At 57.0% G+C, this 27,651-nt stretch overlaps 1 protein-coding gene across 2 annotated transcripts in view; it reads left to right on the top strand.

Annotated features, from left to right (window-relative positions):
- The first annotated feature begins 13,423 nt into the window (after positions 1–13,423).
- Positions 13,424–27,651, top strand: part of SNX17 (sorting nexin 17) — a 42,977-nt gene continuing 28,749 nt past the window's right edge. Inside the window, exon 1 of one of the 2 annotated variants that reach the window (XM_045011638.1) lies at positions 13,424–13,591. In XM_045011638.1, the coding sequence (XP_044867573.1) occupies positions 13,532–13,591 (60 nt within the window). In that variant the 5' untranslated portion in view covers positions 13,424–13,531. The remainder of the gene's footprint in view (positions 13,592–27,651) is intronic. The other variant, XM_045011637.1, reaches the window with a different exon arrangement.

Raw genomic sequence — 27,651 nt, 5'->3', positions numbered from 1 at the left:
GCCACCTGCCCACTCCCAGGGGCTGCAGAGACGTGTCGGCCGCTTCTGGGCCCACACACCACAACCCCCTGCCCCAGCTGGGTGAAAGTGAGTGAGGGTGAAGGAGAGCAAGCGACAGAGGGAGGGGGGAATGGAGTCAGCGGGGCAGGGCCTCAGAGAAGGGGTGGGGCTGGGGCCTGGGGCAGGGCAAGGGTGTTTGGGTTTGTGTGATTAGACAGTTGACAACCCTAGGTGTGTTCTGGAGCCCATGTGGTGGGAGAACACACACCACAATGTTGTGCAGGTGTCAGGGACTCGAACCCCGACAGCGAAGTTCGTTGTCTGACCGCACAGAGACAGGCAACACCAGCAAGGTCCGATCAAAAGCTCTGTATTGACAAGTGCACGCGTCAATAGAGAACAGCCCGTATCCGAAGAGAACCAGCCCCCCCCTTTACAGCTCAGTATTAGCCTATATAGACAGTTTTATTACGTCATAGATCATTCACTTGAGCAACCCACCCCCTTTGTCTAACAACTAGAAATTAGACACCTTTTAATATATACGCATGCCTAGTCTCTACAATATTGAATTGTTAATATTTTAACAAGCGCCAAAAGTTAGGAATGTTAGGGAGTTAAAGTTAGAGTCAGAACTGTGGGATAGTGTTTCTTATCAGTTCTTCAAACACTGTTTCTAACATAACACAGCTGGTACCAGCCCCTCACTTATCTCACTCTTTCCCAGGGCTTTGTGAGACAATGCTGCTTCTCAGTATTTTCCACTCTGGGATTACCCAGAAACCTCTGTTAGCCTGACTTCAGTCAGGTTGGCATAACTGGTTTTTTTGCTACATCTTTATTCAGGCCTAACACAGGGAAAGCGTCATCTCCCTTCCAGGGGAGCCACGCAAGGGGCCTCACACCCCACTTGTCCAAAGCTGCGGCCAGCTGCAAACAGCCCCATCTGGGCTCCTAGAGGAGAGCCACTCGGGGCAAGCGGGTCGCTGGGGTAAGATCTGCCCATTCAGCGTGTTGCGATACAGCCACGTGGACAGTCACACACCTACGGGCAAATAACGGAGTCCTAGATCCCCAGGCCAGAAGGGACCAGTGTGATCCCCCAGCCTGACCCCCTGGATTGCACAGGCCAGAGAGACCTGCCCCACAGTGATTCCTAGAGCAGATCGCTTAGAAAACCAGCCAGCCTGGACTGAAACATTGGACAATCCACCACAACCGCTAGTAGAGTGCTAGGGGTTAATTCCTCTCACTGTTACAACCTCATGTCTCATTTCCAGTCGGAATGTGTCTCACTTCAACTTCCAGTCACTGGCCCATTAGACCTTTCTCTGGTGGGCTGGAGAGCCTGGTATCAAACATCTGTCTCCCACGTGTATACCATGTCACCCCTTTTCCCTCGCTCTGCTAGGCTAAATAGATCAAGCTCCTTGAGTATCACTCTCAGGCAGGTTTTCAAACCCTTCAGTCATTCTTGCGGCTCTTCTCTGAGCTCTCTCCAAGTTACTAACATCCTCCTTGGTCTTGTGGGCACCAGGCCTGGACACAGGATCCCAGCAGCAGCTGCACCACTTGCCAAATACAGAGGGACAATAACCTCTTAACTCCTGCTTGAGATTCTCCTGTTGCTCCATCCCCAGGAGGGCAAATCTAGCACCAATCTCTAAAAAGGGAAATAGGGACAACCCAGGGAATTACAGCCCAGTCAGCTTAACTTCTGTACCTGGAAAGATAATGGAGCAAATAATGAAGCAATCAGTTTGCAAACACCTAGAAGATAATGAGGTGATAAGTGACAGTCAGCATGGATTTGTCAAACCAACCTGAGAGCTTTCTTTGACTGGGTAACAAGCCTTGTGGAAAGCGGGGAAGCAGTAGATGTGGTATATCTTGACTTTAGTAAGGCTTTTGATACTGTCTCGCATGACCTGCTCATAAACAAACTGGGGAAATACAACCTAGATGGAGCTACTATAAGGTGGGTGCAAAACTGGTTGGAAAATCGTTCCTAGAGAGTAGTTATCAGTGGGTCACAGTCAGGCTGGAAGGACATAACGAGTGAGGTCCTGCAGGGATCAGTTCTGGGTCCAGTGCTGGTCAATATCTTCATCAATGATTTAGATAATGGCATAGAGGGCGTGTTGTAAAATAAAATGTCAGTTGAAAATAACTGTGTGAAGCGTGTTTTTATGGAATTCAAGGTCTGTGGGGTTTGTCAAAAGGGAATTAGGTTGCCCCATAGTATGCGTGCAGTTAGGTTACAGTTTGTCAACAACAAGAAGAGGTATTTAAGCGACCTGTTCCTCTAACAAAGACACACCCAGCCCTGGTGCTTGTGCATGAGGGATATAGGCTGTTGAGGCACCTGGACCATTGCAAAGCAACCCCAGAACCCCTCTTAAATCATACTGTCTTCTGCTCCACCCCCACGCCCCCAGGCCCTCTGCATTAGGACTTAATCATGACCCCTCTGATTTCAACAATGCCTCAGGTCTCTTGTCTACTGGTTCATATTACTTCATGCTGTATGTCATCTAGGGTTACAGTTTGCATAAAAGTGTTTTATACAAACCAAACAAAAAATACTCTCTAGGCCAGGGGTAGGCAACCTATGGCATGTGTGCTGAAGGCGGCACGCAAGCTGATTTTCAGTGGCACTCACACTGCCTGGGTCCTGGCCACCGGTCCAGGGAGCTCCGCATTTTAATTTAATTTTAAATTAAGCTTCTTAAACATTTAAAAAAATCTTATTTACTTTATATACAACAATAGTTTAGTTAGATATTATAGACTTATAGAAAGAGACCTTCTAAAAACATTAAAATTTATTAATGACACGTGAAACCTTAAATCAGCGTGAATAAATGAAGACTTGGCACACCACTTCTGAAAGGTTGCTGACCCCTGCTCTAGGGGCTTAGACAAGATAATGATAAACCAAATTGTAAATGTTGCTTTGCAAGCCGGGCTACAAAGTATCTTTATGTTTGTTTTTGTTAATATTTCTGATAGGCTGTAGGATGGGGGAGATAATACCTCATAAAGTGGGGAAGTGCTTCCAAATGCCAAACGCTTGCCCGTGCTAAAGCATAACAAGTAACACAGAATGGCTGCCTACAAAACTCTTTCACTAAAAGAGTTATCGATATTCCCCCTAGAACTCAGGACAGCTTTCTCACCCTCATGGCCTGTGGCTTTTAAAATTAAAATCTGTGTCTGTGGCTTTTTAAATAAATTGTTTGTCCTCAGTTTAGATTAAAAAAAACATTAGAAAAGAAAGTGAGGCGCAGGGGGCAGACTCCTTATCTCTGGTAAAAAAAAACAGCTAACTTTCTTTACATAAGCTATTTTTTCATGTGTTGTTAGTATAAATCCAAACTTTAAAAAGCAATCTTGTATTTTTTTGTTAATTTTTTTTTTTATTAAAACATATCTGTAAACTCCTCTCAATTGCAGGTTTTCATATTCTTACCCAATGACTGTTTTGCTACTTTAAAAACACTATTTTTAAAAGGACAGGCTAGTATCTTAAGCCTTTTTAGTTCACTGAACTTCTACAAAATACCCCTAAGATGGGGCTTGTTTTGTTACAGCTCAGTCAATGCTGCTTTTTCATGTTAAACTTAAATAAATAAATAAATAAATAATGCTTCAAATAAGCCTCACTGCATATAGCATATCCTTTAAAAAGGTCATGTTGTTATATCTCAGTCAATGCTGTATTTTCATGTTAAATGTTAAAGCGATGTATATATATATATAATGAAACACTGCATGCTTAGCAAGTGTTAAAGTATGGGGCAAAGTCGAGGGGTGGGGTGTTCTTCAGATAGGCTATCTCTAAGCTTCACGCAGTCACAAAGCGATGTTTTTTGTCCTTTACAATCAGTAAATGGAATAAAATACTTGTTATAACTGCCACAAAGTGTCTTTCAGTGTCATCTCACCATTTGTTAAAACTTTAACAGGGTTTAAAAAGTTAGGAAAGAAGGCTGTGTGAAAACTCAAGCAAACTGAAGGGGCGACCACTAGAGAATTGCTAAGGCAGAGTATAGTGCAGGGCAAACTAAAGCCTGCGGACCGGATCCGGCCCCTCAGGGCTTTGGATCCGGCCCCCGGGATTGCCCCCTGTGGCGCTGCAGGCCCCGCGCTGCTCCTGGAAGCAGCCGGCACCATGTCCCTGCAGCCCCTGGGGGGTGGGAGGAGGGAGAGGGCTCCACGTGCTGCCCTCACCTGTGGGTTCCACACCCAAAGCTCCCATTGGCTGTGGTTCCCTATTCCAGGTAAGCAGCGCCGGGCCAGAGCCCACACTCTGAACCCCTCCTGCACCCCAACCCCCTGCCATGAGCCCTCTCCCGCACTCCTCACCCCTCCTGCACCCCAACTCCTTGCCCTGAGCCCTTTCCTGCACACTACACCCCCTCCCACACCCAACACTCCCTCCCGCTCCCCAACCCCCTGCCCCAGCCCTACATTCATGGCCCTGCATGCAATTTCCCCACCCAGATGTGGTGCTCGGCCCAGAAAGTTTGCCCACCCCTGCTATAGTGCAAGGATCACTGGTTAGCCTAATTAGTCTTATCTGTTTTTAAAATTTAGAGAAAGTCACAGCTCCAACCTGTGATGTATTATTTTAATAAAATCTATAGACCCAAAACAAACACAGGAGCTTGTACCAGTGTCTCAGCACAGATTGCAAACATTTAAAAACAAAGACATTCTGATAATGCAACAGAAAAATGCATACTTCAATCTAAAAGTCCTACTTAATATAACTTTCACATGGATTTGTTAAAAAGCAGGGAGGAAAAGAAACTTCTCTCTGATCCCCTGGTTTACAGAATAAGGGGAATATAAGCTAGCTGTTACTAAGGTTCTGTGTTTTTAACTTGGGGGTGTTTCTGCAAGCTATTTTTTTTTTATTGAAACACACTTGTAAATGTTAAATAAAGGGCTCTGTCTTCATATAGGCTTGTATTTCAAAGTGTTTATTCCTTTACAAAACTTAATATAACTTTCACTCGTATTTGTTAAAAAGTGGGTGAAGAAGCCTTCTTATCTCTGATCCACTGGCTTAGAAAGGCTGTTTTTGCTGACAGTGGCTTTGTTGAAAAAGCATGCTGTTTTAAATTGTCCTTACTAAAAAACAGCCAATGTTAGTCTAAACCAGGGGTTGGCAACCTTTCAGAAGTGCTGTGCCGAGTCTTCATTTATTCACTCTAATTTAAGGTTTTGCGTGCCGGTAATACATTTTAACGTTTTTAGAAGGTCTCTTTCTATAAGTCTATAATATCTAACTAAACTATTGTTGTATATAAAGTAAATAAGGTTTTTTAAATGTTTAAGAAGCTTCATTTAAAATTAAATTAAAATGCAGAGCCCCTCAGACCGGTGGCCAGGACCCGGGCAGTGTGAGTGCCACTGAAAATCAGCTTGCGTGTCGCCTTCAGCACACGTGCCATAGGTTGCCTACCCCTGGTATAGATCATTGTTGCAACCACTGTTATATATTTGCAGCAAATATTGTACAAAGGTTGTTGTGTGAGGTGTCTATGAAGAGGTTATGATTTGCTGGTTATAACTATGCTGTCTGTACGTGTGTATCGTTTTTGTATTTGAAGTTATGAATATGGGCTCTGTACTTATATCTCAAATTTGATTCCAAGTAGCCTCAGTGAAGCAGCTTCTTGAGAAGGGGCAATTCTCAGTAAGTGCCCAAACAAGAAACACTTACCTGACAATGAACTTGGGAGACTCCAATCCACATCTGAGCTTTCCTGGGAACCTTCAAACTAACATGTAAACAATGGCGTCAGCCTGCAAACGGAGTCATGCCTGGACATGTGATTTGCCCATGTGACTCCAGACTCCATCTTGCTGCTGTGACTTTCCACGGTAAGAACAAAGGGGTGAGAGGGCTGCAGGGAGTCCTCTCTCCCGGCCGCAGCCCAGGGCAGCCTGCAACCCAAACCACCTCTATTGGGGTGGCACTGACAATATGGGGTCTGTTACAGGACTGACGGGAGCCCCATCAGTCAATTCCTCTTGCCTCTTTAGCTGGACAACCCTCCATAGCTCGTGTGTGGGCTTCTCATTCCATTTCTCCTTTGGTTCTCCTGCCGTCACGAGCCAGGGCTCAGCTCCAAGACCCGCTAGTGGAGACAGGACGCAGAAGCCCTGCAAATGGGCAGCAAAGAAACCAACAAGCAACTGCAGCTGCCCCACCAGAGCCGGAGATGGGAGGGCGCTGCCTGCAGCCCCCCCAGCTCCATCTGTTCTTGCTGACAGAGGCCAAGGGAATCACAGGAGGCAGGGCCCCCCCAGGCAATAGAGAGACACCCCACCAGGGCCCTAGTGTTCGTCACCCCACAGGAGTGTGAACTACTCCCCCCCCCGCATCAGTCCCCTCACTCGCCCAACACTCCGTGCTCACGCTGGAGGCCCCCCCAGACCTCCCGCCGTCCCAGCCAACACCAGCCCTGACGGCCGCAAGCTGCCCTGCCACGGCCCCAGACCCTTCTCGCCAGGGCCCTGCTTGACAGCCTGCTCCCGCTCCCAGGGTGCTCAGCTCACACCCAGATCTGCATACCAGCTCACTCCCCCCCCCCCCCGCAGCCACCCACACCTGGCTGTCAGCAGGGCAGCGCGAACCCAGGGTGCAGTGCAGGGGAAAAGGGGAGAGGCTGGGGGCCCTGCATCGCAAGGGGACGGGGGCTGGGGCGGTGCTTTGCAGATAGTACAGGGAGAGGGTCAGAGAGTCACTGCGGGGCGGTGCAGTGCAGTGCAGTGCAGGGGGCACTAGGGGACAGGGGTCTGGGGTGCAGTGCAGGGGAAAAGGGGAGAGGCTGGGGGCCCTGCATCGCAAGGGGACGGGGGCTGGGGCGGTGCTTTGCAGATAGTACAGGGAGAGGGTCAGAGAGTCACTGCGGGGCGGTGCAGTGCTGTGCAGTGCAGGAGGCACTAGGGGACAGGGGTCTGGGGTGCAGTGCAGGGGTAAAGGGGAGAGGCTGGGCGCCCTGAATCGCAAGGGGACGGGGGCTGGGGCGGTGCTTTGCAGATAGTACAGGGAGAGGGTCAGAGAGTCACTGCGTGGCGGTGCAGTGCAGTGCAGTGCAGGGGGCACTAGGGGACAGGGGTCTGGGGTGCAGTGCAGGGGTAAAGGGGAGAGGCTGGGGGTCCTGCATCGCATGGGGACGGGTGCTGGGGCGGTGCTTTGCAGATAGTACAGGGATTTGCATTTGCATTGCAGGGGGAGGGTCAGAGGGGGAGGGGTACTGGGGCAGGGGGTAATTAAAGGGGTGCAGAGGAAGGTCAGTAAGGTGGAGGGGGAAGGGCGGTGGGGGCAGTGGGGTCATTGCAGGGGGAGGGGCGCTGGGGGCACGGGGGTGGGGCAGGGGTGCATTGCAGGGGGAGGGGCGCTGGGGGCACAGGGATGGAGCAGGGGGTGCATTGCAGGGGGACAGAGGAAGGTCAGTGGGGTGCAGGGGCCATGGGGGTCGGTGCAGAGGAAGGTCGGGGGGGCAGAGGGTGCATTGCAGGGGGAGGGGCGCAGTGGGGTGCAGGCGGAATGGGGGTCATTGCAGGGGGACAGAGGAAGGTCAGTGGGGGGCAGGGGGTGCATTGCAGGGGGACAGAGGACGGTCAGTGGGGGGCACGGGGGTGCATTGCAGGGGGAGGGGCGCTGGGGGCACGGGGGGCAGGGGGTGCATTGCAGGGGGACAGAGGAAGATCAGTGGGGGGCACGGGGTGCATTGCAGGGGGAGGGGCGCTGGGGGCACGGGGTGCATTGCAGGGGTGCAGAGGAAGGTCGGGGGGCAGGGGGTGCATTGCAGGGGGAGGGGCACAGTGGGGTGCAGGCAGAATGGGGGTCATTGCAGGGGGACAGAGGAAGGTCAGTGGGGGGCAGGGGGTGCATTGCAGGGGGAGGGGCGCAGTGGGGTGCAGGCGGAATGGGGGTCATTGCAGGGGGACAGAGGAAGGTCAGTGGGGGGCAGGGGGTGCATTGCAGGGGGAGGGGCGCTGGGGGGTGCAGGCGGAATGGGGGTCATTGCAGGGGTGCAGAGGAAGGCCGGGGGTGCAGGGGGGTGCATTGCAGGGGGAGGGGCGCAGGGGGGTGCAGGCGGAATGGGGGTCATTGCAGGGGTGCAGAGGAAGGTCAGTGGGGGGCAGGGGGTGCATTGCAGGGGGAGGGGCGCTGGGGGCACGGGGGTGCATTGCAGGGGTGCAGAGGAAGGTCAGTGGGGGGCAGGGGGTGCATTGCAGGGGGAGGGGCGCTGGGGGCAGGGGAAGCATTGCAGGGGTGCAGAGGAAGGCCGGGGGTGCAGGGGGCAGAGGAAGGTCAGTGGGGGACAGGGGGTGCATTGCAGGGGGAGGGGCGCTGGGGGCACGGGGGTGCATTGCAGGGGTGCAGAGGAAGGTCAGTGGGGTGCAGGGGCCATGGGGGTCGGTGCAGAGGAAGGTCGGGGGGGCAGAGGGTGCATTGCAGGGGGAGGGGCGCAGTGGGGTGCAGGCGGAATGGGGGTCATTGCAGGGGGACAGAGGAAGGTCAGTGGGGGGCAGGGGGTGCATTACAGGGGGAGGGGCGCTGGGGGCACGGGGGGCATTGCAGGGGTGCAGAGGAAGGCCGGGGGTGCAGGGGGCAGAGGAAGGGGTGCAGGGGGCAGAGGAAGGTCAGTGGGGGGCAGGGGGTGCATTGCAGGGGGAGGGGCGCTGGGGGCACGGGGGTGCATTGCAGGGGGGCAGAGGAAGGCCGGGGGGGCAGGGGGCAGAGGAAGGTCAGTGGGGGGCAGGGGGTGCATTGCAGGGGGAGGGGCGCTGGGGGCACGGGGGTGCATTGCAGGGGTGCAGAGGAAGGCCGGGGGGGCAGGGGGCAGAGGAAGGTCAGTGGGGGGCAGGGGGGGCATTGCAGGGGGAGGGGCGCTGGGGGCAGGGGGGGCATTGCAGGGGGACAGAGGAAGGTCAGTGGGGGGCAGGGGGTGCATTGCAGGGGGACAGAGGAAGGTCAGTGGGGGGCAGGGGGTGCATTGCAGGGGGAGGGGCGCTGGGGGCACGGGGGGCATTGCAGGGGTGCAGAGGAAGGTCAGTGGGGGGCAGGGGGTGCATTGCAGGGGGAGGGGTCAAGGGTTAAAGGGGGTCATTGCAGGGGGACAGAGGAAGGTCAGTGGGGGACAGGGGGTGCATTGCAGGGGGAGGGGCGCTGGGGGCACGGGGGGCATTGCAGGGGTGCAGAGGAAGGCCGGGGGTGCAGGGGGCAGAGGAAGGTCAGTGGGGGGCAGGGGGTGCATTGCAGGGGTGCAGAGGAAGGTCAGGGGGGGGCAGGGGGTGCATTGCAGGGGGAGGGGCGCTGGGGGCAGGGGGTGCATTGCAGGGGTGCAGAGGAAGGCTGGGGGTGCAGGGGGCAGAGGAAGGTCAGTGGGGGGCAGGGGGTGCATTGCAGGGGTAGGGGCGCTGGGGGCACGGGGGGCATTGCAGGGGTGCAGAGGAAGGTCAGTGGGGTGCAGGGGCCCTGGGGGTTGGTGCAGAGGAAGGTCAGTGGGGTGCAGGGGGAGAATTGCAGGGGGAGGGGCACGGGGGTGGGGCAGGGGGTGCATTGCAGGGGGAGGGGCGCTGGGGGCACGGGGGTGGGGCAGGGGGTGGATTGCAGGGGGACAGAGGAAGGTCAGTGGGGTGCAGGGGCCATGGGGTTCAGTGCAGAGGAAGGTCGGGGGGGCAGAGGGTGCATTGCAGGGGGAGGGGCGCAGTGGGGTGCAGGCGGAATGGGGGTCATTGCAGGGGGACAGAGGAAGGTCAGTGGGGGGCACGGGGTGCATTGCAGGGGGAGGGGCACAGTGGGGTGCAGGCGGAATGGGGGTCATTGCAGGGGGACAGAGGAAGGTCAGTGGGGGGCAGGAGGTGCATTGCAGGGGGACAGAGGAAGGTCAGTGGGGGGCACGGGGGTGCATTGCAGGGGGAGGGGCGCTGGGGGCACGGGGGGCAGGGGGTGCATTGCAGGGGGACAGAGGAAGATCAGTGGGGGGCACGGGGTGCATTGCAGGGGGAGGGGCGCTGGGGGCACGGGGTGCATTGAAGGGGTGCAGAGGAAGGTCGGGGGGGCAGGGGGTGCATTGCAGGGGGAGGGGCGCAGTGGGGTGCAGGCGGAATGGGGGTCATTGCAGGGGGACAGAGGAAGGTCAGTGGGGGGCAGGGGGTGCATTGCAGGGGGAGGGGCGCAGTGGGGTGCAGGCGGAATGGGGGTCATTGCAGGGGGACAGAGGAAGGTCAGTGGGGGGCAGGGGGTGCATTGCAGGGGGAGGGGCGCTGGCGGCACGGGGGGCACGGGGGGCATTGCAGGGGTGCAGAGGAAGGTCAGGGGGGCAGAGAGTGCATTGCAGGGGGAGGGGCGCAGTGGGGTGCAGGGGGAATGGGGGTCATTGCAGGGGGACAGAGGAAGGTCAGTGGGGGACAGGGGGTGCATTGCAGGGGGAGGGGCGCTGGGGGCACGGGGGGCATTGCAGGGGTGCAGAGGAAGGCCGGGAGTGCAGGGGGCAGAGGAAGGTCAGTGGGGGGCAGGGGGTGCATTGCAGGGGGAGGGGCGCTGGGGGCACGGGGGGCATTGCAGGGGTGCAGAGGAAGGCCGGGGGTGCAGGGGGCAGAGGAAGGTCAGTGGGGGGCAGGGGGTGCATTGCAGGGGGAGGGGCGCTGGCGGCACGGGGGGCATTGCAGGGGTGCAGAGGAAGGTCGGGGGGGCAGAGAGTGCATTGCAGGGGGAGGGGTGCAGGGTGAATGGGGGTCATTGCAGGGGGACAGAGGAAGGTCAGTGGGGGACAGGGGGTGCATTGCAGGGGGAGGGGCGCTGGGGGCACGGGGGGCATTGCAGGGGTGCAGAGGAAGGCCGGGGGTGCAGGGGGCAGAGGAAGGTCAGTGGGGGGCAGGGGGTGCATTGCAGGGGTGCAGAGGAAGGCCGGGGGTGCAGGGTGCAGAGGAAGGTCAGTGGGGGGCAGGGGGTGCATTGCAGGGGGAGGGGCGCTGGGGGCACGGGGGTGCATTGAAGGGGGCAGAGGAAGGTCAGTGGGGGGCAGGGGGTGCATTGCAGGGGGAGGGGCGCTGGGGGCAGGGGGTGCATTGCAGGGGTGCAGAGGAAGGCCGGGGGTGCAGGGGGCAGAGGAAGGTCAGTGGGGGGCAGGGGGTGCATTGCAGGGGGAGGGGCGCTGGCGGCACGGGGGGCATTGCAGGGGTGCAGAGGAAGGTCGGGGGGGCAGAGAGTGCATTGCAGGGGGAGGGGTGCAGGGGGAATGGGGGTCATTGCAGGGGGACAGAGGAAGGTCAGTGGGGGACAGGGGGTGCATTGCAGGGGGAGGGGCGCTGGGGGCACGGGGGGCATTGCAGGGGTGCAGAGGAAGGCCGGGGGTGCAGGGGGCAGAGGAAGGTCAGTGGGGGGCAGGGGGTGCATTGCAGGGGTGCAGAGGAAGGCCGGGGGTGCAGGGTGCAGAGGAAGGTCAGTGGGGGGCAGGGGGTGCATTGCAGGGGGAGGGGCGCTGGGGGCACGGGGTTGCATTGCAGGGGGCAGAGGAAGGTCAGTGGGGGGCAGGGGGTGCATTGCAGGGGGAGGGGCGCTGGGGGCAGGGGGTGCATTGCAGGGGTGCAGAGGAAGGCCGGGGGTGCAGGGTGCAGAGGAAGGTCAGTGGGGGGCAGGGGGTGCATTGCAGGGGGCAGAGGAAGGTCAGTGGGGGGCAGGGGGTGCATTGCAGGGGTAGGGGCGCTGGGGGCAGGGGGTGCATTGCAGGGGTGCAGAGGAAGGCCGGGGGTGCATGGGGCAGAGGAAGGTCAGTGGGGGGCAGGGGGTGCATTGTAGGGGTGCAGAGGAAGGCCGGGGGTGCAGGGTGCAGAGGAAGGTCAGTGGGGGGCAGGGGGTGCATTGCAGGGGGAGGGGCGCTGGGGGCACGGGGGTGCATTGCAGGGGTGCAGAGGAAGGTCAGTGGGGGGCAGGGGGTGCATTGCAGGGGGAGGGGCGCTGGGGGCAGGGGGTGCATTGCAGGGGTGCAGAGGAAGGCCGGGGGTGCAGGGTGCAGAGGAAGGTCAGTGGGGGGCAGGGGGTGCATTGCAGGGGGCAGAGGAAGGTCAGTGGGGGGCAGGGGGTGCATTGCAGGGGGAGGGGCGCTGGGGGCAGGGGGTGCATTGCAGGGGTGCAGAGGAAGGCCGGGGGTGCAGGGGGCAGAGGAAGGTCAGTGGGGGGCAGGGGGTGCATTGCAGGGGTGCAGAGGAAGGCCGGGGGTGCAGGGTGCAGAGGAAGGTCAGTGGGGGGCAGGGGGTGCATTGCAGGGGGAGGGGCGCTGGGGGCACGGGGGTGCATTGCAGGGGTGCAGAGGAAGGTCAGTGGGGGGCAGGGGGTGCATTGCAGGGGGAGGTGCGCTGGGGGCACGGGGGTGCATTGCAGGGGTGCAGAGGAAGTTCAGTGGGGGGCAGGGGGTGCATTGCAGGGGGAGGGGCGCTGGGGGCAGGGGGTGCATTGCAGGGTGCAGAGGAAGGTCAGTGGGGGGCAGGGGGTGCATTGCAGGGTGAGGGGCGCTGGGGGCAGGGGGTGCATTGCAGGGGGCAGAGGAAGGTCAGTGGGGGGCCGGGGGTGCATTGCAGGGGTCAGAGGAAGGACAGTGGGGGGCAGGGGGTGCATTGCAGGGGGAGGGGCGCTGGGGGCACGGGGGTGCATTGCAGGGGGCAGAGGAAGGTCAGTGGGGGGCAGGGGGTGCATTGCACGGGGCTGGGCGCTGGGGGCAGGGGGTGCATTGCAGGGGTGCAGAGGAAGGTCAGTGGGGTGCAGGGGGCAGAGGAAGGTCAGTGGGGGGCAGGGGGTGCATTGCAGGGGGAGGGGCGCTGGGGGCAGGGGGTGCATTGCAGGGGGCAGAGGAAGGTCAGTGGGGGGCAGGGGGTGCATTGCAGGGGGAGGGGCGCTGGGGGCAGGGGGTGCATTGCAGGGGTGCAGAGGAAGGTCAGTGGGGTGCAGGGGGCAGAGGAAGGTCAGTGGGGGGCAGGGGGTGCATTGCAGGGGGAGGGGCGCTGGGGGCAGGGGGTGCATTGCAGGGGGCAGAGGAAGGTCAGTGGGGGGCAGGGGGTGCATTGCAGGGGGAGGGGCGCTGGGGGCAGGGGGTGCATTGCAGGGGTGCAGAGGAAGGTCAGTGGGGTGCAGGGGGCAGAGGAAGGGGTGCAGGGGTGCACTGAAGAGGGGGCGAGGGGAGGAGCCGCCAGCGCCTCCCCCGGCCACGTGCCGCGCCGCCCCGCGGAGGCAGGGAGCCCGCCCTGGGCCGTACCAATGCTCCGAGTGGAGCGAGGTGCCAAGCCGGGCCCCGCCCCCGCGAGCCGGGCCTGCCACTCACGCAGACGGCGGCTCCCCCTGCAGGGGCCGCTTGGTACGTCCCGGGTCCGGGGCGGGGCCGGGGAGGCCCCGCCCACGCCCCCCTTCGGGCCGTACCATCCGCCCGCCCATGTCCCCCCCGCTGGGTGGCTCGGTGGTGCGGCCCGACATGGCGGCGGCGCAGGGGCGCTAGCGGCGCGAGGCACGATGCACTTCTCCATCCCCGAGACCGAGAGCCGCGGCGGGGAGGGCGGCGCCGCCTACGTGGTGAGGGGGCGGGGTCTGGCCCGGCCGAGGGTCCCGGTCCCGGTCCCGTCCGGGGGGGGCACTGTCCGGTCTGGGGAGTCTGAGGGGGTGGCGTGCTGGGGGGGTCCCTGTCCGGGCGGGGGGGGCTCTGTCCCAGGGTGTGGAGGGGGCTGTGCTGGGGGGGTCCCTGTCCGGGCGGGGGGGCTCTGGCCCGGGGTGTGGAGGGGGCTGTGCTGGGGGGGCTGTGCTGGGGGGGGTCCCTGTTCGGGCAGGGGGGGCTCTGTCCCAGGGTGTGGAGGGGGTTCCTGGGGGGGTCCCTGTTCGGGCGGGGGGGGCTCTGTCCCAGGGTGTGGAGGGGGCTGTGCTGGGGGGGCTGTGCTGGGGGGGTCCCTGTCTGGACGGGGGGGGTCTGGCCCGGGGTGTGGAGGGGGCTGTGCTGGGGGGGTCCCTGTTCGGGCAGGGGGGGCTCTGTCCCAGGGTGTGGAGGGGGTTCCTGGGGGGTCCCTGCCCGGGCGGGGGGGCTCTGTCCCAGGGTGTGGAGGGGGTTCCTGGCGGGCTGTGCTGGGGGGGTCCCTGCCTGGGCGGGGGGGGGAGGGGCTCTATCCCAGGGTGTGGAGGGGGCTGTGCTGGGGGGGCTGCTATCAGGCTGTGTGGGGCGGCCCTGTGGCTGCCTGTTCAGTCCCAGCTTCCCAGCGTTGTGGTGGGGCCCTTGGTATCGGCTCTGCCCTTCCATTGCCCACCGTCCTGCAAACGGCTGCCCCGAGCCCGGGAGGGGCAGGATTGTGGGCTCCCCAAGCCCTGCAGCACTGGGGTGACCCAGTGCCAGCTGCCCGCCCCAGTGTCCCTTGCGTGTCCTGAGTTAGAAGTTGTTGATACAACCCTTGGATGTTGGGGTGTGTATGTGTGTGACATACCCACTATGAAACTCCTCCAGAGAGTCTGCACCAATGAACCGCCCCGCAAGCCCTCTGAACGCTGTTTAATGTAGCTAGATGCGAACAAGGGACTCCAGGGAAGCAGTGACTCTGGAGAGGATTTGGGGGTGAGGGTGGACGATCAGCTGAATGTGAGCTGCCTGTGCAATAATGTGACCAAAAGCGCTAACGTGATCCTTAGATGCATAAACTGGAATCTCAAGAAGGAGGTGAGAGCTTATTTTACCTGTGTTTGGCACTGGTGCAACCGCTGCTGGAATCCTGCGTCCAGTTCTGCTGCCCTCAATTCAAGAGGGATGTTGGTGATGAATTGGAGAGGGGTTCGGAGAAGAGCCACAAGAATTAATAAAGGGTTAGAAGATATTCCTTACAGTGACAGACTCCAGGAGCGCAATCTATTAACTTGACAAAGAGAAGGTGAAGGGGTGACATGATCCCAGTCTAAGTACCTACGTGGGGAACTAACAGTCAACAATGGGCTCTTCAGTCTAGCAGCGACAGTACAGCACGATCCAGTGGCTGGAAAAGCTGGGGCTAGACAAATTCAGACTGGAAATGTTTAATGATGAGGGGAGTTACCCACTGAACAATTCATCAAGGGCCGTGGTGGGTTCTCCAGCACTGGCAATACTTCAATCCAGATTGGATGTTTTTTGAAAAGAGCTGCTCTAGAAATTATTTTGGGGAAGTTCTCTGGCTTGTGCTATAGAGGAAGTCAGACTACAGTCATGGACATGTAGGGCTGTGAGGGACCATGATAGGTCATCTGGCCCCATCCCATGCACTGAGGCAGGACTAAGTATTGTCCAGACCAGTGATACTCAGACCTCAGTGGTTCAGGAGCCAAATTAGTGATCAACATTCCCCAAAAGAGCCACTGGAGTGTGAATCCATCATTTAATTGACTATAGTCCTATATAGTCATATATTCATTAATGATCTGGAGGATGGCGTGGACTGAACTCTGAGCAAGTTTGCAGATGTCACTAAACTGGGAGAAGTGGTAGATACGCTGGAGGGTAGGGATAGGACACAGAAGGACCTAGACAAATTAGAGGATTGGGCCAAAAGAAACCTGATGAGGTTCAACAAGGACAAGTGCAGAGTCCTGCACTTAGGACAGAAGAATCCCATGCACTGCTATAGACTAGGGACTGAATGGCTAGGCAGCAGTTCTGCAGAAAAGGACCTAGGGGTTACAGTGGATGAGAAGCTGGATAGGAGTCAGCAGTGTGCCCTTGTTGCCAAGAAGGCTAACGGCATTTTGGGCTGTATAAGTAGGGGCATTGCTCCAATACGTCTGTTAGTCTGTAAGGTGCCACAGGACTCTTTATTGCTTTTCACAGATCCAGACTAACACGGCTCTCCTGCTCTGATAGTTAATTGTTTTTGTTGCTCTTCTCTGGACTTTCTCCAATTTGACCACATCTTTCCTGAAATGTGGCGCCCAGACCCCTGGACACCATCCAGCTGAGGCCTTGGCTGATCACAATGGTCCCTTCTGGCCCTGGAGTCTAAGAATCTCGGAATGCCCCCCAGCTAGGGCTGCAGTGGGCAAGGGACACGGTGAGGAGAGAGAGAGAGGTACTGTCCCGCTCTGACCCTCCCCAGAGTTACCCCTAGCCCTCGCTCTCACGTGCTGGTAGTGGGCCTTGTGCATGTTGCCAATGGTGCTAAGGGCCAGTGTGTTACTCTCCCTGTGGGACTGAACTGCACATACCCCAGTGCCCCTGCTGCGTCTCACCCGTCCTCCTTGATCTGCTCGGTCTGTGTCGCAGGCTGGGACAGTGGGATTGTGCGTAAGGTTTGGCAGGCAAAATCCCCTGCCTCTTTATATGGTGAGAGAGAAACACAGGCCCAGCTCCCGAGCCTGCACTAGTGCTGCTGCTTCGGTGATCACTGCTGTGTTCCCACGGCTCTTCCCTGCTGTAAACACAGACTCCAGCCTGGCCCTTCCTCCTCTTGGCCCCTCTGGCTGGGCCTTCAGAGCTTTTATGCCTTATTTTCCTTTGCTCAAAACAAGCCAACGGTGCTGTTGTCCTGGGCTCCTGGTGGGCTGGGAAACTCTTCCCACCTTCTCTTCCTGCATCTGTTGGCTCCTGGTGGTCTGGGCAGCTGGCCGAAGCATGCACTGGAGTCCTCCTCATGCCTTGCTGCAGGGCTCTAAGGGCTTTTGGGGGAATAAGACAGTTGGCTGCTTCTCCTACCTGTATAGATCGGAGTTTCCCCAGAGCTGCTGACGCCCACTATGACACAGATATTTGTGCACTTCGGCCTCTCCTGTTTACTCCCTCTGGCATGTCATAGTCTGGTCTCCTGTTTGGTCGTTGTGTTCAGTATGTGGGTGCTGGGTGGTGGTGGTGGCTTGTAATATACCGGAGGTCAGACCGGATGATCTGGTGCTCCCTGCAGGCCTTAAACTTCCCGACCCCTGCCCTAGAGGGTCTTCCTGGATGTGCGCTGTGTTGTTGGTGCATCCAGCGAGCTGGAGCACTTGGAGCTTGAATCCCATCTAAATGGGGAAGTGTTGGCTTGACAGCCCTGGAGCCTGAGGCCTCTGTAGCCCCCGAGCTGTGGCAGTGCTGGGTGCAAAGTGTCGCTTCCACGTTGCTCTGGCCACCGTGGTAACTGTGACATGGGCACCTGGCCTTGAGAGCTGGGCTGAGACCATCCTTGTCGTCGTGGTGTGGGCTCCCACAGAATGTGTGTGGGCCGGTAGCACTGGTGCTGCGTCTGACTCCATCGCCCCTGGAAGCTATTAAAAACCACCTACGTGAATCAGTCCCTATTTGCAGGGGTTCTAGGGGCTCCCGTGGGCACCCCCCCTACCAGCTCTGGGGAACAGATTTCATAGATTCATAGGCCAAGACTGAAAAACTCAAATGAGGAGCTGTGGGGTCCTGGAGCTGGGTTCCTCAGCCTGGGCTTGGGAGCCTGGCTTCATGCCCTTGTTCTTGGGCAGGGCCCTTCTGATCTCTAGTCTGACCTGCATGGCTCAGCCCCACCCAGTCATCCTGCCTCGAGCCCAGTAGTGTGTGGTCGAACAGGAGCTGATGGTTTCTCTAGTCTCAGACCCCAAGTGACAGGGAACCCTCCATTGACGGTCGTTTACCTGCACTATAAGTGCGTGCACCTTATTCCCACCTGAATTGTTCTAGCTTTAGCTTCCAGTCATTGGTGCACGTTCTGCCTTTGTGTGCCAGATTGAAGAGCTGTCTGCTTTCAGAACCATTCTCCGCACTGAGCTGCTTGTGGACGGTCATCAAGCCACCCCTTAACCTCCTCTTTTCTCAGCTGAGGAGCCTGAGCTCCTTCTCTCTCTCACTGTAAGGTGGGTTTCCAGCCCTTGAGTCATTCCTGTTCTCTTCTCTCAACCCTCTTCAGTTTTTGAGCATCCTATACGAAGCGCGTGAAGCCCAGAGCTGGGTACAGTGCTGCAGTAATGGTCTTACGAATACAGTGTCAGGTAATACCAGCGCCTGGAAATTCTCCTCTCCTTGCATTTCCCTGCGTGACAGGAAGGTCCAAGTGCTATGTGAACAAAGTTCCTCGATACCCCAAACAGGCTGAGCTGTGAACAATAGTCCTGGGCTCCTGGTGGGCTGGACTATTTCCCGCAGAGAGCCGGGCCCCTCAGCTGCATCCTTCCTGCTCGCTGCTCTCACTTCTTTGCATAATCTCTGAGGGTCAGGGCTGGGATCTGCCATGTCCTGTGGAGACTCGTGCCAAGCTTCTCTGTGGCCCTTCGGGGCTTTCTCTGGAGAGCCATGGGAAAGCAGACGTGCTGTTGTCTGGGGAGGCTGCGAGGAATCCTGCAATGGGAAGGACTGGCTTGGCTTGGCTGTTCTTGTGTCATTCCCTTTGGTGGGGGACAGCACTGGCATGACGATGGCCAGTTGTCACTCGCATGCCTTTCCCCAGGCCGGGGCAGGCTGGTTCACAGTAACAGTGGCAAGGTGGCAGGGCTAGTGGGGTTGGTGGCCTGTCCACGAGACCCCGATAAGCGGCAGGGATTCCTGACCCTGCTTGTAGGAGGCGCTCTCAGAAAGGTGATCATCTTGGATTGAGCCCTGATTTGTGTCTCTCTTACCTGCGCACTTAGCCAGTGAGGAGGCAGAAAGGGGCCGTGCTCGCCAGGAGTGGCGTCCGGGCTGCTGACACCCATCGCAAGGCTGCATGCTCTCTCACGAAGGGTCAGTGCGGTGCGTTGGGGCAGCTCCCCCGGCTGTCCTGCTGACAGCATGCGTGTTGTGAGGAGAGCCTGAAGAGCCTGGGGTGTTTGGCTGCTGCTTCTGGAGGGAGGGAGTCCTGAGGTGACACTCAGAGAAGGGGGCACTGGAGGCTGCAGGATATTGGGCTAGTGTTTCAGACGCGCTGCACAACTGTGCGGTTACCTCCGCTGGGTGTGGATGGAGACGTGCGTTCTCCTCACGCTGCCAGGGCAGTAACAGACCTGCTGCATTGTGTGTCCTGTGGGGCAGGCCGCAGGTGCTGAGCTGGCCAAGAGCGATCCTGTGTAGGGGCATCTCTGGGTCTCTGACCAGCAGGGAGTGGGGCTGTCCCCTGCCCAAGAGGGGCTCAGAGACTGCAGTGGCCAGGCTGCAAGCCCTGTCAGGAGCAAGCCCTGGGGCTGGGATGCTGGGGAGTGTCAGGCCTCGGCTCCTCCAGCCCCTCAGGAAGGGCGGAGACAGCCATTGGCATGTTTTACGCCCAGCAGCTCTGCACGTGGCTTAGGCGGGAGCCTTCTGCTCGGAGTGTGCAGAGCCATGGGGCGCAGCCCTGCTGTGTTCCTGGCCTGCGGGCAGCGAGGGGCTGCGCTGGGGACTCGGCTGGGTTTAGTTCTTTTTTGGTTGGACTCCACTGGGTTGTTCCCCGTTCGGGGAGGGGCTGAGTCCCCCCTCCCCCAGATAGCTGTGCTGTCTCAGGGAGGGCAGTGGCCCCAAGGGCCCTTAGAAAGAGCTCAGAGAGGGCACCAGAACTGCCCCACCTGTAGCTCCCAGCCTGGCCCGTACGGGCAAAGCCGCTGGCCCCGCTCAGGCTCTGCGGCCGCTGGGGATAGGGAGCTGGCTTTGCAGGGGACCTGTCCCTCCCCAGGATCCTGCCACTCTGCAGCAGCTGACTTAAAGATGCAGCTGCTGTGTGTTGAGGAGCCGGGTGGGACAGTCCAGCCTGGCCTCCACGGGGGGTGCTGGTGCCCAGGTGACTTGTGGGCCTGGCCCCAGTGGCTGTTTGCGGCCTGGAGGGAGGGATTTGTGCTGCCTGTCTCCGAGGGGGCTGGAGCGCACAGCCTGGCACAGGAGCGGGCCAGCCCCCAGCTTCCTGTTTTGTTCAGCTGGAGCAGGAACGCCCTCCCAGCTTGGCTGCTCATTGGAGGAGCAGGGCCCTGGAGCATGAGCAGCCTGTCTGAGGCAATGGATTTGGCAGCTTCCTGGGCGTCTGGGGTGCTGCTGTGCGCTCCCTGAGTGAGGGCTGGTGGCCGAGGCGCTGGCTCTCGACACAGAGCCATCTCTGACCGCAGGCTGCCACTTGGCAAAGGCCCCTGGGCTGTGCTGGGCAGGGGTTGGGAGCTCCTGGCATGAAACCAGCGCCTACTCTGCTGCTTTGGCCTCTTCTTTGCCTTTCTTGCTGCTTGTGGGGCCGTGTGCCTGGAGCGGCGTGACCATCCCCTTCCCCCACAAGGGCTCAGCCTCCGGCTGCGCAGCATTGAAGGGGTCCCCAACTCAGTAGGGGTCACTCAGTGGCACAACCCGACCCGAACGTGACTAGGAGTGTTGGGTTTGCGGGGGGTCGTCTCCTGCCTGTGCGGTCGGCACGGCCGGGGCTGCGTGCCCTGCTCCCGCCAGCCATTGCCACCTGCCTGCGCTGTGCGTGCTGTGGAGTGAGTGTGCTGGGGAGGAGCTCGGTGCATCGCAGGTGCTCGGGGGTGGGGGTGGGGTGTGATCGTGGCCAGTCCCTGCTAGCACAGGCAGCCCCCTCACGTCATCCTGCTCATAAACTTGCCAAGAGCCGTCTCCAAACCCGTGGCGCAGGCGAGCTAACTGGGTCCAAGCGCCTCACTCCCGAGCGCTAGCCTGTGTCCTGGTGGCTGGTTTATCTCCCTTTGTTCCTGGGCCAGCATTGACCCGTAGCTTCAGCAGCTCGTCTCCCTCCCTGGTGTGTACTGGAGAGAACAGCCCGATCCCTGCTCAGCCTGTCTTTGGCTAGGCTAAGCAGGCCAGTCTCCTCTCGCCCAGTCATCCTAGGAGCTCTTCTTTGCACTGGTCCTGTTTGAGCAGCGGGGCGCTCTCACGAGACGTCATGCTGCAGGGCACCAGCTGCGCAAGCAGCAGTGCGCCCTGGAACGGGGGCTGCTCGGGGAGAGGGTCAGGGAGCCCCGGGCACCTCCATAGCTGCCGGCAGTTTTGTGGGCTGTGCCGGGGCTGGAGTCGGGGAGCTGATGTGGGGGGTGGCCGGGGTGCTGCATGCCAGCCCTGCTGGTTCCTGTGGCTTGTGCCGGTGGGCAGTGGGCTGCCGGTGTGGGTGGGAGGGAGTAGAGCTCACGAGGGTGGGAGGCCAGCTGCAGCAGTGCGCCCTCTGTGGCTGTGCACCTTCCACGTGCAGGAGGAAGGCATGTTCTTACCACGGGTTTGCGAGCCCAAGGTGAAATCCCAGTGAAGACGGGGCAGCCTGCTGTTTTCACACGTGTTCACAGGGGAACACTGGCCGTGGTAAAACACTCTGTTCCTAGTGCAGAAAGGGTCTCGCCTACCTGGGGACAGAGGCTTCCTCTCTCCAACTGATTGTTGTCTGGTGTTGTAGTTACCTGCCAGGACTAGAGCTGAGGCTGGTTCCATGAGATCTGACTTCAGAGCAGCGCTGTTCTCCCCAGAATCTCACCTGCTTGTGCCTTGGGCAGAGCACGAAACTGGCAGAGATCCCCAAAGGTCTGTCTGAAATCAGCCCGAACCCTGCAGGTCGGTGGGTGGGCAGGCAGGGGCTGTCAGTGGCACACAAATGCTCCCCATCTTGTTAGACTGGAGATTAAAAGCAGCAGTCGCAAGGTTTAGGGCTCCTGAGTCCCCACTAGACCCCAATGCAAGTTATGTCCTGCCCCTGTTTGTACCACACAAGGGGTTTTCCAAACAAACAAGGGTCTGTTTCTCTGCCCCTCCCTGGAGAGAGAGGGGAATCAGAGGAAAACCCAAGGCAGTGGTGATCTCTCTCTGGCAGTCTTTTGGGTTTGCCCTTTTGGGGCTTGGCTTCTCAGCTGGTAGAGTGTCTTTAATTGGGGTCTACCTTCAGCCCCTCCTCTTGGGGGCACCCTACCTTACAGCTTCAGGGGTGGTGAGGCCTGCGACTGTGTCGCTCTTGGCTGATCTGTCTCTGTGGTCAGCAGTCTCTGTGTATAGCTGTCTTCTTCCTGTTCACGCTTTCCCCTCTTGTCCGGGTTAGCGCTGAATGAGCCCTGAGAGCCTGCTAGCCTCCGGAGGACCAGCTCAGCATAATGGGTACCGCAAAGGAGAAAAGACAATGAGAGGACCAGAAGAATGCCACCATGGCCGAGTAGCAGAGGCCATTAGAGGCAAAAAGGCATCCTTTCAACTCTAGAAGTCAGAGTGAGGCTAACAGGAAGGGAAGCAGACTCCGGCAGGTTAAGTATAAAAGTGTAATAAGGTAGGCCAAGAAAGAATTTGAGAAGCAACGTGCCAAAGATGCCAAAACGACCAGTGAGGATTGTTTAAAGTGCATCAGACGCAGGAAGCCTGCCAAACAGGCAGTGTCAATAGAATGTTTTAGTACAAATTGATAAATTAAATAGTAACAAGTCTCCAGGAGCAGATGGTATCACCCAAGGGTTCTGAGGGAACACAAATGTGAAATTGCAGAACTCTTATCTGTGGTATGAAATCTGTCACTTAAATCAGCTGCTGGACCACATGACTGGAGGGTAGCTAATGTGACACTGATTTTCTAAAAAGGGCTCCAGAGGTGATCCCAGCACTTCCAGGCTGATGAGCCTACTGGGCACGTTGCTTGAAACTGTACTAAAGAAAAGAATGATCGGACACAGAGACAAACATGATTTGTTGGGGAAGAGTCAGCAGGGCTTTTGTAAAGGGAAATCCTGCCTCACCCGTCTGTCAGAGTTCTCTGAGGGGGTGAACAAGCATGTAGACAAGGGTTTTCCAGTGGCTAGAGTGTACTTGGATTTTCAGAAAGCCTTTGATGTGATCCCTCACCAAAGGCTCTTAAGTAAACTGAGCAGTGATGGGATATCAGGGGACGTCCTCTTATGGATCAGTAACTGGTTAAATGAGGTTAAAAGACAGGAAACACAGACTATGAATAAGTGGTCAGTTTTCACAATGGAGTAGCAGTGAGCAATGCAGTCCCCTATGTATCTGTACTGGGATCAGTGCTGTTCAACATATTCATTAATGATCTGGATAAAAGAGCGAGCAGTGAAGTGGCAGAGTTTGCGGACGATAAGAGATCTTGGAGTCGACGTGGATAGTTCTCTGAAAACTTCAGCTCGATGCACAGGAGCGGTATAAAAGGCCAACAATGTTAGGAAGCGATAGAAAATAAGACTGAAAATATCCTAGTGCCACTATATACATTTGCCACTATATACACTCCCACACCTTGAATACTGTGTCCAGTTCCAGTCACCCCATCTTAAAAACTGTATAGTAAGAACTGGAAAAGGTTCAGAGAAGGACAACAGAGAGATCCATACGTGGTGAGGGCTGTTCAGCTTAGAAAAGAGATGACTAAAGGGGGTTATGATAGAGGTCTAGAAAATCATGCTTGGTGTGGAGAAAGTGAACAGAGAAATGTTATTGACCCTTTCCCACAATACAAAACCAGGGGTCACCTGATGAAATTAACAGAGAGCAAGTCTATGAAATACAAACAAGAGGAAGTATTTCTTCATATAACTCGTTGCCATGGGTTCTTGTGATGGCCAAAAGTATAAGTGGGTTCTCTCAAAAATCGCGCTGTTCTGTACGCTCCCCCTGAAGCTCTGGTACAGGCCACTGTTGGAGGCAGGATGCTGGGCTAGATGGACCAGGATCTGACCCTGGTTGGCAGCTGTTATGTTCTTAAGCAGAGAGTGGAGGGGCATCCCATGGTTTCCACCCCAATAGGCCTGCAGATGCCTGACTGCCGCACTGTGCTGGCCAGAGCGTGAATTGTTATTGTCCCGCGGTCTGGAGTGACTCATAGCTGGGAGAGTCGACCTCAGGGCAGGTACCCCAAGTGGATGGTGTGTGCGGTGATTAGATTTCAGCAACAGCCTGTCTCCCACCCAGACAAACAGAACGTTGTGATAATGGGCACTGGAACCAAACGTCAAACCACATCAGGTTTCACCCAATCCCGAGAGACCAGTCACTTACCCCAGATCAACTGGCACTCTGGATCTTACACCAAAGGCCACGCTGGCCGCCAGTTCTGTAGTAAACTTACTGAAGGTTTATTAGCTAAGAGAAACGAATGAGAGTTACAGGTTAAAGCAGCTACAATATCTGCACAGGCGAGTCAGTCTGTAACCCCAAATGGTGGCAGTGATGTAATAAACAGCCAGTTTCGCAAAAGTATTTCGAGGCTGGGTATCTCCGCTTTGCATCTGGTGCACTTCCCTGTAAGAATCCAAATAGTCCAGAGACGAAGGATCTTCCTTTGCATCCATTCTTGTATCATCTTCTGGCAGAAGAGAAGCTGACTGGTTCTCTACCCAGCGGGGCTTTTCCTTCCATGAGGATGAGCAAGGAGCAATGCACTTTGAGTCTCTGACCTCTGCTCACCACAGGTCATGGCCATTTGCTTTGGAATTAGCACCTTTTCTGAGAGTCCTTGGGTAGCATTGCCCAAGGTGTCTTTGATGGCTGGGGAGTTGTTTAGTTCCGAGAGTATGTGCAGTGTCCCGGAGTCGCAGATTGCTAGTACATTAGGACCGGACACAGATAAGTAAAAACAATGCATGTAACATCCCCTTAAACACCAAAGCCGCTCGTACCCAGTTATCACTTGGCTCTACCCTAGTATATTGGGGCAATTCACTGTGCATGAGCTGCTCTGCCAGCATCACGTTACCACAAAGGGGAGGTCCCATAGATTGAGGCGGGGCCCCTCGGGAGGAGGCTCTGCCCGCACTGGTGTGGGCTGGGGAGAGCCAGGAGGCTGTTGCAGTGGCCCAGGCTGTTACCAGCCAGGCCTGCAGGAGGAGGGCACTGCAAAGCAGCACGGGTGCTGAGCTGGAAACGCTGGCTGTGAGGGGGTAGCAGTGCCTCCCAGTGTGTGTGGTTCCTGTGGTATGTGGCTCTAGTGCCTGGTTCACTGGCAGGAAGGGAAATGCCAGGCCTGCTTTGGGTGCCCCAGCGTAGCCGAGGGCAGCTGCTGGGCTGTGGCGGGCTCGTGGCACTGAGCTTGGCTTGCCTTCCAGAGACCCCTGAGTGGGTCGTCTGAGCTGGACATTGAATTCCAGAGCCTAAGGACTCTGCCGTCAGCCTCAATGAACTGGCATGATCTAGCCTGCCAGCAGAGAAAAGAAAGTTACAGCAGAGTCCGTTCTGGTCAGCACAGAGCTCGGTCCCTCTGACCCCTCTGTGTCCCGCTTTGTGGGCCCCGACTTCTCCAGCAGCCAACCTTTAACCACCTCCTGGCACCTCCCCAGACATGGCGTGGCTTCTTGCCGAGAGGCCTTCCATGGGCTCTGGTTGCTAGGTATCAAAGTCAGAGAATCATAGGACAGGAAGGGTCCTCGAGAGGTCATCTAGTCCCAGGACTAAGTATTATCTAGACCATCCCTGAGAGGGGTTTGTCCAACCTGCTCTGAAAAATCCCCAATGATGGAGAGTCCATAGTCTTCTCAGGCAATTTATCCCAGGGAGCGGATTTGCCATTATCTTTTTGAAAACTCTATTGGTATGGGGCCAAACCCCTTGGGAGCCATCCAGCCCTGAGTCTCCTGGCCTCCGCAGCAAGCAAACCACCCTTCCTACCCCCTAGGTAATGCTGGAGCATGCAGGGGAAACTGAGGCACACATAGGCTTAAAAACTATATTCCAGAAATTCCCACTTTGTCATAGAGGTGGAGCACTGGCCTGGGCATAGAATCATAGAATCTCAGGGTTGGAAGGGACCTCAGGAGGTCATCTAGTCCAACCCCCTGCTCAAAGCAGGACCAAACCCAACTAAATCATCCCAGCCAGGGCTTTGTCAAGCCTGACCTTAAAATCCTCTAAGGATGGAGATTCCACCACCTCCCTAGGTAACCCATTCCAGTGCTTCACCACCCTACTAGTGAAAAAGTTTTTCCTAATATCCAACCTAAACCTCCCCCTCTGCAACTTGAGATCATTACTCCTTGTTCTGTCATCTTCTACCACTGAGAACAGTCTAGATCCATCCTCTTTGGAACCCCCTTTTAGATAGTTGAAAGCAGCTATCAAATCCCCCCTCATTCTTCTCTTCTGCAGACTAAACAATCCCAGTTCCCTCAGCCTCTCCTCATAAGTCATGTGCTCCAGCCCCCTAATCATTTTTGTTGCCCTCCGCTGGACTCTCTCCAATTTATCCACATCCTTCTTGTAGTGTGGGGCCCAAAACTGGACACAGTACTCCAGATGAGGCCTCACCAGTGCTGAGTAGAGGGGAATGATCACATCCCTCGATCTGCTGGAAATGCCCCTACTTATACAACCCAAAATGCCATTAGCCTTCTTGGCAACAAGGGCACACTGTTGACTCATATTCAGCTTTTCGTCCACCGTAACCCCTAGGTCCTTTTCTGCAGAACTGCTGCCCAGCCATTCGGTCCCTAGTCTGTAGCAGTGCATGGGATTCTTCCGTCCTAAGTGCAGGACTCTGCACTTGTCCTTGTTGAACCTCATCATATTTCTTTTGGCCCAATCCTCTAATTTGTCTACGTCCCTCTGTATCCTATCCCTACCCTCCAGCGTATCAACCACTCCTCCCAGTTTAGTGTCATCTGCAAACTTGCTAAGGGTGCAGTCCACACCATCCTCCAGATCGTTAATGAAGATATTGAACAAAACCGGCCCCAGCACCGACCCTTGGGGCACTCCACTTGATACCGGCTGCCAACTAGACATGGAACCATTGATCACTACCCGTTGAGCCCGACCATCTAGCCAGTTTTCTATCCACCTTACTGTCCATTCATCCAGCCCAGACTTCTTTAACTTGCTGGCAAGAATACTGTGGGAGACTGTATCAAAAGCTTTGCTAAAGTCCAGAAATAGCACATCCACTGCTTTCCCCTCATCCACAGAGCCGGTTATCTCATCATAGAAGGCAATTAGGTTAGTCAGGCATGACTTGCCCTTGGTGAATCCATGCTGACTGTTCCTGATCACTTTCCCCTCCTTTAAGTGGTTCAGGATTGATTCCTTGAGGACCTGTTCCATGATTTTTCCAGGGACTGAGGTGAGACTGACTGGCCTGTAGTTCCCTGGATCTTCCTTCTTCCCTTTTTTAAAGATGGGCACTACATTAGCTTTTTTCCAGTCATCCGGGACCTCCCCCGATCGCCATGATTTTTCAAAGATAATGGCCAATGGCTCTGCAATCTCATCGGCCAACTCCTTTAGCACCCTCGGATGCAGCGCATCCGGCCCCATGGACTTGTGCTCGTCCAGCTTTTCTAAATAGTCCCGAACTACTTCTTTCTCCACAGAGAGCTGGTCACCTCCGTGCTGCAGAGTGCAGCTGTCTGGAAGCTGACCTTGTCTGTGAAGACAGAGGCAAAAAAAGCATTGAGTACACTAGCTTTCTCCACATCCTCTGTCACTAGGTTCCCTCCCTCATTCAGCAAGGGGCCCACACTTTCCTTGACTTTCTTCTTGTTGCTAACACACCTAAAGAAACCCTTCTTGTTACTCCTAACATCTCCGGCTAGCTGTAACTCCAAGTGTGATTTGGCCTTCCTAATTTCACTCCTGCATACCTGAGCAATACTTTTATACTCCTCCCTGGTTATTTGTCCAATCTTCCACTTCTTGTAAGCTGTTTTTTTGTGTTTAAGACGAGCAAGGATTTCACTGTTGAGCCAAGCTGGTCACCTGCCATATTTACTTTTCTTCCTACAGATCGGGATGGTTTGTTCCTGCAACCTCAATAAGGTTTCTTTAAAATACA

Source organism: Mauremys mutica, chromosome 3, assembly GCF_020497125.1.
Source record: "Mauremys mutica isolate MM-2020 ecotype Southern chromosome 3, ASM2049712v1, whole genome shotgun sequence".
In the NCBI taxonomy this organism is placed as follows: domain Eukaryota; kingdom Metazoa; phylum Chordata; order Testudines; family Geoemydidae; genus Mauremys; species Mauremys mutica.
This window is presented reverse-complemented; position numbering and strand designations above follow the sequence as displayed.